Source organism: Panicum virgatum, chromosome 3N, assembly GCF_016808335.1.
Source record: "Panicum virgatum strain AP13 chromosome 3N, P.virgatum_v5, whole genome shotgun sequence".
NCBI classification, from domain to species: domain Eukaryota; kingdom Viridiplantae; phylum Streptophyta; class Magnoliopsida; order Poales; family Poaceae; genus Panicum; species Panicum virgatum.
Window position 1 is genome coordinate 59,312,543 of NC_053147.1, and position 11,724 is coordinate 59,324,266.

Sequence of the window (11,724 nt, forward strand, 5' to 3'; positions counted from 1 at the left end):
TGTCTTTCAGGTGGTCCCGGATCTCGGAGATCTGTGCATCGGGGCCTCCCTGAGCATCTTGGATGTGGCACCTCGAGGTCTTCTCGGATCTCGGAGATCCATGCATCGAGGTTCTCAATGGCGCCCAGAATCCTTGGCGGACCCCATAGATGGAGCACCGCCGTGACCGCTAGCTTCGAGGTGCTAGTCCGACCCCTTCGCCCAGTTCGGCAGGCTAGGCGGATGGTCCCAGCAGCCGTCTTTCGCGGACGCCCTCAGACACGGGTGCCTGAGTTGATGCCCTCACGGAGAGGTCATCTACTGCTGGGGAGCGTGCACGTGGAGCGTGTTGGAGCTCCAGTGCGTCGAAGTCTGGGACTTCTGGCTTTTTTCCGGGTCGGGACCCGGCCGGACCCCTGAGGTAGGGCACTTGTTGTCTTTCGTGATGGCCGGACCATCACGTTCTGCTTGGGGGACCGCTGGGACCTCCTGCGTAGGTTGCTCGGACCTCTCAGCGACCATCAGTATGTTGATCGCCTTCGTGGTCGTTGGAGGCTTGTTCACGCCGCTTGCTGACGTGCTTCGCGAGCTTCTGGATCTCGCACCATTCGGAGGCACAGTGGTGGCTCCCGGGGTGGACAGGGCACGGCTCGCTGTCGCGGCCCTGCTGGCGCGGGCGTTTGCCACGCGAGTTCCGGCCCCCGGGCGCTATGGCAGCGACCAGGGTGCCAGATTGCGGCGTGTTGATGCCGTGGCTTTCCTCATCGTCGCTGCAGTGAGCAGCGGAACCCGGGCCGCCCGTCTGGGCGGCCCGAGCTTGAGGGGCTGAGTGCCATGCACGACCCTCAGCGGCCCTGGTGCACTTGTCTGCCAAGGCGAACAGGGTGGTCATGGATTCCACCTGATGTACGGCCAGCTTCTCCAGCATCTTCTGGTCATAGACCCCCTGGCGGAAGACAGTGATAATGGATGCATCTGAAATACGTGGAATGGTTCCGCGTACCTTGGAGAAGCAGGAGATGAATGCCCGGAGAGTTTCTCCGGGTTGTTGCCTCACGGCATGGAGGTGGGCCTCCACGCCATGCAGCTGGTACGCGCAGGCAAAGTTCGCCGTGAACTGCGCGCAAAGCTCCTCTCAGGACTGGATCGACCCGGGAGAGAGGTTCATGAGCCAAGTCCGGGCTGGCCCGGTCAAGGCAACGTGAAAGTAACTCGCCATGACGGGGTGGTTACCCCCAGCCGCGGTGATGGCGGTGACGTAGACTTGCAGGAACTCCGATGGGTTGGTCGTCCCGTCGTACTTCTCCGGCAGGTGTGGCCGGAACTTGGGTGGCCAGACCACCATGCAGAGATGCTCCGCGAGAGCGACGCAGCCCACAACAGCCACCGGGGTCTGGATATGACCCTGGGACTAGACCTGGGCATGGGTCACCCGACCCGAACAACCCGACCCAACCCGCCCGAAAAAAACCCGACCCGACCCGACCCGACCCGAGCTACGTGGCGGGTGGGCGCGGGCCGTATTTTTTGACCTGCAACAATCAACGGGCCGGGCACGGGCCGTGATTTTTGACCCAAAACCCGACCCAACCCGAAAAACCCGACCCAAAGGCCAAAAAACCCGACCCAACCCGAAAAAAAACCCGACCCGACACGCCCGGGCAGGGTGCACGGGCCAACCCGACCCGACCCGGTGATAGGTACGGGTCGGGCACGGGCCGTCCTATGCGACCCGTGACCCGACCTTTACCCGACCCGAACCCGACCCGACCCGACGTTTGCCCAGGTCTACCTGGGACCTTGGTGCCGCCGCGCCGAGGTCGGCATCGAGGTTCCGACCCTCGATGTTGAGCCGGCATTCACGTGCCCGCTCCATGGTGACGTGGGCGTCCTCTCCCGCACGCCTGCAGTTGGATTCTGCCCGCAGATCAGCTGTCTGCGCGCTTCCCACTGTAGGAGAGCGCGCAGAGGTTGGTGCGCCGCCCCGTCGGTGATGCTGTCCCGACCCAGTCCCTGTGGAGCCGGGGGTGGCCTGGGCTAGGATGATGAGGCGGTCGATGTCATCACGCTACTGCCTCATCACGTCCGGCGAGGCCGCCAGATCTGGCGGGTTGCGGAGCAGCTCCCTGGCCGCGGCTATCGGCTCACTCGGAGCGGCCTGTGCGGGGGCTCTGGGGGCGTGCTCCGCTGCACGCTGCTTCGCGCCGTGGGCAGCAGCCCTCGGCGTTGGACGGCGAGAGGCCTGCGGCGCGGGTGTCGCCGCGTCCTCCCCCATCGGGTGGTCATGGGACTCGACAATCCGAGCCATGGAGATGCCAAGTGGGCGATCAAGCTAAAACCAAGCTGCCCCCTACCTGGCGCGCCAAATGCGGATGATTTCTCCAGCCGGGTGGCGGACTGCACCCGCCTAATCCTAAGTGTAGGATGAGCTTGGGGGCAGTCAAGGAATGCTCGATCTAGAGGCGTAAGAACACGGAAGCACACAAGGATTTAGAGTGGTTCGGGCCGCCGGAGCGTAATACCCTACGTCGACTGTGTGATGTATTGTCTGAGCTTGTGTGCAAGCTGGGGGAGGAGCTATGCCTGTCTCTGCATGTGTGAAAACTTGTGGAACCTCTCCCTTTCTACCGTGCGTGTTCTCCCTTTTATAAGCCCAAGGGGAGCAGTACACCGAGCGGGACCCCGACAGGTGGGCCCGGCGATGTATTATAAACTACATTTTGGCCTTCAATGCCTCAGATCCGGAGATCTTGTCGTCGGCTTCCGTGCGTAGCTTTTGACCTGGGATGGTCTTGAGCTGTCCTGTCGGAGTAGAGTCTAGCCTCTGGAGCCGCACGTCAAGGTCATGATGAAGCGCCGAACTACTGACTCAGTCCGCTGTAGCAGCGTGCACTATTGCTCCAGTTAGTAGCTGGTCATCATGACTCGTCGCCCACGCGCGCGGCGCTGAGACACTGCTGCGTGCCTCGGTAACAGACGAGCCGCCTTGGAAACAGGCGGGCTTACCGTGTTGTCATGTCACGCCTGTCCAACCCGTGAGTGGGTATCCGATGCCCTGCTCTGGCAGCGCACGCCCCAACCACCAGCATTTAATGCGGCAGGAAGGCTGGCTTTAGGCAGAAGACTCGTGCATGTGGGACACGTGGCGGCACCGGACCCGGGGTCGGCGGCCGCGCCCACAGGGGCACGTGGCGGTTCCGGACCCCTGCTCAAGCGGGGAGCAGAGGTCCGGAGGTCGGCCCTGTGGGACACGTGGCGGCGCTGGACCCTGGGGTCGGCGGCCGCGCCCACAGGGGCTTGCGAGGCTCCGGACTCCTACCCAAATAAGGTGCTGGGTCCGGATCCCTTGACTGGCTCGATGACTCAGGCCTCCTGGAGGTCTGCCTTCCACTTGTAGAGGCACAGGTCCAGCCCGCGGAGGTTTGAGACCTGTCCACGGCCTTCGTCCTTGTCTTGTAGGAGAGAAGGTACTCCTGTCTGAGTGTACCGACAAGTTGGTTTTGTAAACTTTTTTATTTAATATAGTAATTAGTGATCAAAGTATTACTGTTTTTAGAATTCTAGGAAACCAAATAAGACCAAAAATTCGGGTGGGTTCTCCAGAGAGTGTCACGAACCAAAAACGCCACGGGGTGTGTTTAAATGCCCCCAAAACTCTCCCAAAATCTAAATTTTCCATCACATCTCCATCACATCGAAACATTAAATATAGCAAATGACCCATGCATAGAGTATAAATGTAGGTAAATAAAAAAACTAATTTCATAGTTTTGATGTACGTTGCGAGACGAATCTTTTGAGCCTAGTTAGGTTATGGTAGAATAATATTTACCACAAACAAACGAAAAGTGCTATAGTATGCTACATTGTCCGATGTGACTTTTCGCATCTCTTTTCACTCCATCTAAACACAGCCACGGTGGACGCTGAACACTCGAGAACACTGCACGCCGCGTGTCACAGATGTCTGGACTCTGGAGCATCGGACGGCCCAGATCATCGGAACCGCTCCCCAGGTTTCCCATCTGGCCTTCCTCTCTCTCTCTCCCCCCGCTCTACCCCTTTCCCCTTCTCCCATTTCAATTTCAAATCAACCCTCCCTCTCGCGCACACCACCGGCCCCGCTCCCCAGCTCCTCGCCACCCCGCGGAACCCTAACCCTACCCTAGCCGCCGCAGTCGCCGCCACCGCCGCCGCTCCCTCCGGATGTCGGGCCCCGAAGCTTCCCCGGCGGAGCAACCCGCTTCCCCCGGCGCGTCGCCCGAGGTGTCGGCCGAGCGCGCCCCGTCCCCGACCCCGTCCCCGGCGGTTAGCACGGCTCCCCCATCCCCTCCCCTCTCCTCCGATTCCCGCGGTGCTGAATCTGATTGTCCTTTTTGTCGGCGTTGGTTCTGTGCCAGGATTCGCAGAGGAAGGAGGAGCTGCTGCCAGTGGGGGAAAAGATCTCGGTGAGGATCCATCAGTGCTGGCCCTAGGGTTTACTCTACTGTCCCCCCCACCCCCCCTCCTTTTTTTTTTGGCCTCGATTTGCTTAGACGTGGAGACGGGCGGACGGAAATGATGCTGTGCGTGTGTGGGTTGGGGGGGGGGGTGCGCGGGGATGTTATTTGGTGTCACAGTGATGGCACTAGGCACCGGGAGCTCCTGAATGCTACCGGAATGTACTGCCAATTAGGCTCCAGAAACTATGTTCGGGAAATTCTCTAAATGCTTGGATGTTGTTTTCCATGTTATTGTGGTATGGCCGTGTCTGCCAAATTTTACTTGTGACACCTCAGTACCCTTTTGTTCTTTTCTTTTCTTTGAGACTATCCTCTAACCAACCACTTCACTGTGCATGGTCACTTCTTTGGTTATGGATTGAACTGATACGACAATCATGAAATCAAAGGTACAGTTGAAGAAGATCAGAGGTTGGGATTAGTATATATAAACAAATTCTAGTTGTAGGACTGATCTCAACGGGAAGATGTGCTGTTTCTATCTATGAGCATTAGACAAGCAACGAATCATTCAAACTTAGGCCACTTGCCCTAACTCATACCAATGTGAGTTTCATCTAAAAAAAGGGCGTACCCAGTGCCGTAGGCTTCCCGCACTGTGCGGGGTCTGGGTGAGTTTCATCTGTTCACATATTATTCTATGACAGAGATGGCACTGATGCACAGTGCCCGCATTCTGAGTAGAGGTGTTAATTTAAATCTCCCTACTAAACCAGAATATCACACCCTAGCCTGTGCAGTAGTTATGAAGCTATATTCAACATGTATACTGTCATGTGTATTCTGACAACAATTTCTGTTTTGATCTTCTCCTTAATTTTTTTTTGTTATTGTATGGAATAGTTCTCTGCTCTGAGTTTGCTATTTTCAGCAGTTTCTTTTAGAAGTAATATTTAGATCTCCATAGTAAACATTAAATGAAACTAACTTCTCTGTGTTTTCTTGAGCAGGAATTGAATGAATCACAATCAGAGCTTTTAGGGAGACTCCGAGGGCTTAAGGAGGTGTGTTGTAATTTTGTTAACTTTGTACATTCACTCTATTTTATGAACTTTTTTTTGTTCATTACCTTATGAACCATATGCTTTCGGGAATCTTAAATCTCAATCCGCATGAGTTTGGGTGCATTGGGTAATAAGTTCTCATTGAATCCACATGAGCATATGAGTAACTCTTGATGCATTTGTAAGTTTGTTCATTCCATTTGGAAATTTAGCTATTAGCAGATTGGTGAACCAGATTTTGTCATTGGAGTGTTTATTTATGGTCCCTAAATTTTAGAATTTTGCATAAAATATGCTGTTTCCCTTTTGGACAACTGCTTCCAAATGTAGAAGCGATGCATCTTCTTTCCTGTTCTTTCTTTGAATGGTGACATGCTTGATATGTTTTATTTACACTGTTATTACTATTTTACTTCGAATTTTGTGGAGTTTTAATAACATGACAATTAATAATTTTCTGATGTTTCAGGATCTGGAGAATTGGAGGAGCAATTTAGACACCCAAGTGACGAAGTACAAAGTTGTGAGTATCTTTGCACTTCACATTAATATTTAGTTTCTGGTTTGCTTATGTAAACATTTAGTTTGTAAAATATCAAGTAAAAATTTCACTAGAGATCGTTTATGAATGTAAATGCCTGTTGTATGCTTTTGATAATTCCTTTTAGTTCATTGTTCGTGTAGCGTAAAGCTAAAAGTGTCGCTACCTTTAGCAACATTCAAATCTTAGGCTAGCAGCAGAGTTCTTGCAGTTGCAAGTTGCATGGCAGTTTATTTATTAGCACATCATTTATCATTTTATCTGTCTTGCAGGAAATCTCTGATATCAAAAGTGCACTCAATAATGAAATAGAACAACTTCGTTCAGTAAGGATCTTGCTTGCATTCCAAAGTTTTGTGCTGTTCGTCTCTGGATTTAGTTCCTTTTGAAAATCTTTCATCTCATGTTCCTTTCCAGGATTTCCAAGAGCTGAGGACAACCCTCAAGAAACAGCAGGAAGATGTGTCACTTAGCTTAATGAATTTGGGGGTAATTGCTTCTCTGCATTCATGTTTTGTAATTTCTGTTTTGTGGGAACTTTCTCTTCGTAATGTGCTTAAATCTGTTCATCTCAGCTTCAAGATGCTACTGAAAATGATGTGAGCAATGGAAGTGGAGAGGAGAATACAAATGAGGACTTGTCAGCTAACTTAGGGAGCTTGAAAGTAAGTAGTTCTCCATGGTTTTACTTGAAGAATGGATAGCTTAGCCGCTTAGGTATTTGCTGACATATGTTAGGGGACTTCTGTTATTAATAAGTGATTCTTTAACCCTTTTTACCCTCCTTTCCAGTTGAATGATGCTTCCAAAAATCATGATGGAAGCAGAGACGCTAAGGATGATAAGACTGTAAGTAATTACTTGTTACATGGATGACTAGATTAAAGTAGCAACATGCACTCTTCTTTTGTCTGTTATAGCCTTCAGAAATCTGGGCAGTTAGTATTTTCCCAGTTCCCTGAAAATTGAGTGTGCGCAATCATTGCTGAAATTCAGAATTGTACTTAATTCTTCTCCAAATTGTAGGATGATCCATGTATGCGAGATTTCTAAATTGAAGATAAACATGGTTTAGAGGGTATAGCATGAAATGTTCTGATGGACCGAACATTCTTTGGCATCTAGGGATTTGTTTGATTTGAGGGCAGGGTTGGATGGGATGTAGCCAACCATGTTTTAATGGATATGCCATCCAAGTTGCTTGTTTGGCCAGGTGGATGAGATGAGGCAATTTTTTGTTTGGTTGGATGGGATCATCAGAAGAATTAATTAGTTATGTATTAAATCATAGTTAATCATAGACTGATTACTGTGTACCATTACTATCTCAGCAAATCTCATCACAGTAATTGCTAATTAACACCAAAGTACACTGTTGGCACACCAATTGCACACTTACTGACAACAACCTCGTAGTAGTAAATACTAATTAACAACAACAACAACAACATAGTCTTTTTTCCCCAAACAAGTTGGGGTAGGCTAGAGATGAAACCCAAAAGAAATAAGTTCAAGGTTCAGGCACATTGATAGCTAGTCTCTAAGCGCTCCTAGCCTCCAAGCGTTCATATCCAAAACTATCTCTTTAGAGATATTCCAATCTTTAAGGTCTCTCTTAACCGACTCATCCCACGTCAGTTTAGGTCTACCTCTATCCCTCTTTACATTATCGGCCCGCTCAAGAACCCCATTACGCACCAGCGCCTCAGGAGGCCTTCGTTGGACATGTCCAAACCATCTCAGTCGATGCTGGGTAAATTTCTCCTCAATTGGTGCCACCCTGACCTTATCCCGAATAACTTCGTTCCGGACTCTATCCCTCCTTGTGTGCCCGCAAAACCACCGCAACATTTGCATCTCTGCTACACTTAGTTGCTGGACATGTCGCCTTTTTGTAGGCCAACATTCAGCACCGTATAACATCGCCGGACGAATTACTGTCCTATAGAATTTGCCTTTTAGTTTTTGTGGCACCCTTTTGTCACAAAGGATGCCAGAAGTTTCGCCATTTCAACCAGTCAGCTAAAATTCTATGCCTAACATTTTCATCAATGTCGTCATCCTTTTGTAACACCGATCTTAAATACCGAAAAGTATCCTTCTGGACCACCACTTGCCCATCTAAACTAACATCTCTCCCCTCATGATCTTGGTCCTACTAAGTTTGAACCCTTTCGACTTTAACGTGCGTCTCCACAGCTCTAACTTCCTATTAATCCCTGCCATACTCTCGTCAACTAGCACCACATCATCAGCAATACACCAATGGATCTCACCTTGTATATCCCTTGTGACCTCATCCATCACTAAAGCAAATAAATAAGGGCTCAATGCTGACTCCTGGTGTAGGCTTATGTTAATAGGAAAATCAGTGGTGTTGTCATCACATGTCTGGACAAACGTCGTCGCATCCTTGTACATATTCTTAATGAGAGTAATGTACTTAGTTGGGACTTTGTGCTTCTCCAAGGCCCACCACATGACATTTCTTGGTACTTTGTCATATGCCTTCTCAAGGTCAATGAAGACCGTGTGCAAGTCCTTCTTTTGCTCCATATATCTCTCCATCAATTGTCGTATTAAGAAAATTGCCTCCATGGTTGACTTTCCAGGCATGAACCCAAATTGGTTTTGGGTCACACTTGTCACCCTTCTTAGGCGATGCTCGATAACCCTCTCCCAAAGTTTCATCGTATGGCTCATCAGTTTAATCCCACGATAGTTAGTACAACTTTGAACATCGCCCTTGTTTTTGAAGATAGGTACTAATATACTTCTCCATTCTTCCGGCATCTTGTTTGACCGGAAAATGAGATTAAAAAGCTTAGTTAACCATACTATTGCTCTATCTCCTAGGCATCTCCACACCTCAATGGGGATACCATCAGGGCCCATCGCTTTACATCCTTTCATCCTCTTCAAAGCCTCCCTGATCTCTACCTCCTGAATTCTCCTCAAAATGTCTGTTGGTATCGTCAAAAGAGTCATCTAACTCAAGGGTAGGGCCCTCACTCTCCCCATTAAACAACATTAAACAACTTGTCGAAGTACTCTTTCCATCTATCCATGATCTCCTCATCCTTCACTAGCAGTCGATCTGTCTCATCCTTAATGCATTTGATTTGGTTGATGTCCCTTGTCTTTCGCTTGTGGATCCTAGCCATCCTATAAATGTCCTTCTCCCTTTCTTTCATGCCTAGCTGCTGATACAGGTCATCATACGCCTTACCCTTTGCTACACTCACAGCTCGCTTTGCAACCTTCTTCGCTAATTTATAGCCCTCGATGTTGGCCGCACTCTTGTCAAAGTGGAGGCGCTTGAAACACTCTTTCTTCTCCTTAATAGCCTTTTGCACCTCGTCGTTCCACCACCAGGTGTCTTTCCCTTCCTGTTTGTCTCCTCTACTCACGCCAAACACCTCTGAGGCCATTTTCCGAACAGGCCATCTTCCGAACACATGTTGCCATCTTTAGCCACATGTCATCTGCGTCTTCTCTTTTTCCCAAGGCCCCCCACCTAGCATCCTTTCTTTAAACGCTTGTGCCGCTTCCCCTCTAATCTTCCACCACTTGGTTCTCTCAATCTTGGCACGTTTATCCCGGTGGACACGTACCCGAAGATGAAAGTCCGCCACCACAAACTTGTGTTGAGGGACAAGACACTCCCCAGGTATCACCTTACAATCTAAGCAATCACGTCTATCCTCCCTCCAAGCAAGGATAAAGTCGATCTGGCTCGAGTGTTGTTTACTACGAAACGTCACAAAATGGGATTCCCTCTTCTTAAACACGGTATTCGCTATCAACAAGTCGTAGGCTAACACGAAGTTCAACACATCTCCCCCTCTTGACTCCTGCTACCATACCCAAAACCCCCGTGCACTTGCTCGAACCCTACATTAGTCGCACCCACATGGCCGTTGAGATATTCTCCTATGAAGAGTTTTTCGCTGGTAGGCACGGTACTAACCATGCTATCTAGCTCTTCCCAGAACTGCATCTTGGTGCTCTCACTAAGGCCTACCTGAGGGGCATAGTCATTGATCACATTCAAAACCGAATCTCCAACTCCCAACCGGATTAGGATAATCCGGTCGCCTTGTCTTCTAACCTTTACGACTCCATCCTTAAGGCTCTTATCAATCAAGATGCCTACACCATTTCTACCCGGAGTTGCTCCCGTGTACCAAAGCTTGAAGCCAGTATCCTCAATCTTCTTTGCCTTCTGGCCCTTCCATTTAGTCTCCTAAATGTATAGAATATTTACACGCCTCCTAATTGCTGCATCAACTAGCTCTCGCAACTTATCCGTTAGGGACCCTATGTTCCAGCTATCTATACGAATTCTAGTTGGCTCGGCTAGCTTCCTTACTCTTCGCACCCGTCGAGGGAAGTGCGAAGACTCTTGCTCATTTTTCACTACACCCGGGCGTAGATGTAGTGTGCCATTCAGGTGACGACCCGACCCTTGCTCACTTATCATCGTACCCAGGTCACGATACGACGCGCCCTTGGGTGGATGGCGACCCGGCTCTTGTCCATTTATCACCACACCCGGGTTCCGATGTAGCGCGTCGCTAAGAGGGTTACGCCCCAACGAGTTTCTTGTGGGTTTCAAAACCATTAGAGTGGCTATTTTTTATGCTGGTTTGCCAAAACCTAACGCAACCCTCCTCCTTTACCCGGGCTTGGGACCGGCTATGCTGAGACGACTCAGGAGAGAGAGTCTTCCAGTCAGCATAAGCGGAGTTAAATACTAATTAACAATACATGCTAATTATTTCTAACCATTTTAGTAGTGATTAAGATCAACCAAGTTAGATGAGCTCATCCAACAACAAAATCTGACTCACTCCATCCAGTGCCTAGAGGGTATATTCCATCTTTATGGCACCCCTAGCCACCCTGTCACCCAACCAAACACTACGGAAGCAGGGATGGCCATCTCCTGTCCATGAAAGTCCATCTAACCAAACTCTACCTTAGATTATCCTCAATACAAGGATCCACCATTTTCCTTTCTGCAAACAACCCTTGGATTCCTTGATGATAAACTTTATTTAGGGTTGGGTTGGGGATCTTGTCTGGACGAACTTAGAAACAAACAATGAATATCTTGTTCTTTCGTTCTTTCTGCAATGAATGAACATGTTATGATATAGCTCTACAAGCTTTCATGATGGCTTAATTCCTGCTGCCTGCTGTGCACTACTGTTTCTTAGTGGAACAGTTTCCTAATGTCCTGCTTGACCTTTCCCTTTGTGATGGCTGCAGGAAACCCCTGCTGAAGATGGTGCTGCCGACAAGGGCATCGTGGGTACATCAAGTGATGAATAGATCAACGCGGGTAAAGTGAAACAGAAGTGGAGCTGCTTCTCGCATGGCTCGGACGTAGGAACTTTAAGAACAGTGATAGTGTAAGTTCTTGTATAAGAAAACGAGCCAATGCTCCGTGATGGCTCGCCTGGTCGTGTAGCCTGCTGTTGTGGAACGCTGTTGTGACCTACTGAGGCTCAACTAAAATTGCAGTGACAGTTGTGTAACCAATCGCAAGTAATCATCTGGTATCACCGTATTATTATCGTTCCATTCCCGGAATGTGTTTTATTTGCATTTGAGCTGGTTCTCGATGGCAACTTTGCAATGTCGATAATTGACAAGCCATGGCTTACTTGGAACGTGATGTGGATTTTGGATG

The 11,724-nt window shown here is 49.4% G+C and overlaps 1 protein-coding gene across 1 annotated transcript; it reads left to right on the plus strand.

Annotated features, from left to right (window-relative positions):
• Nucleotides 1-4,036: 4,036 nt before the first annotated feature.
• LOC120666396 lies at nt 4,037-11,639 on the plus strand. The gene is made up of 9 exons (XM_039946238.1): nt 4,037-4,287; nt 4,380-4,427; nt 5,432-5,485; nt 5,955-6,008; nt 6,299-6,352; nt 6,444-6,515; nt 6,602-6,691; nt 6,819-6,875; nt 11,301-11,639. Exons 1-9 carry the CDS (start codon nt 4,186-4,188, stop codon nt 11,361-11,363), a joined length of 594 nt encoding a protein of 197 aa, XP_039802172.1. The 5' UTR covers nt 4,037-4,185; the 3' UTR covers nt 11,364-11,639.
• Nucleotides 11,640-11,724: the final 85 nt, after the last annotated feature.

Bases quoted from the DNA above. Each gene is read 5' to 3' on its own strand.
- LOC120666396 (XM_039946238.1), top strand. From the start codon at position 4,186: ATGTCGGGCCCCGAAGCTTCCCCGGCGGAGCAACCCGCTTCCCCCGGC. The intron at 4,288-4,379 runs GTTAGCACGGCT...GTTCTGTGCCAG, and splicing joins CCCCGACCCCGTCCCCGGCG to GATTCGCAGAGGAAGGAGGA. The intron at 6,516-6,601 runs GTAATTGCTTCT...TGTTCATCTCAG, and splicing joins TTAGCTTAATGAATTTGGGG to CTTCAAGATGCTACTGAAAA.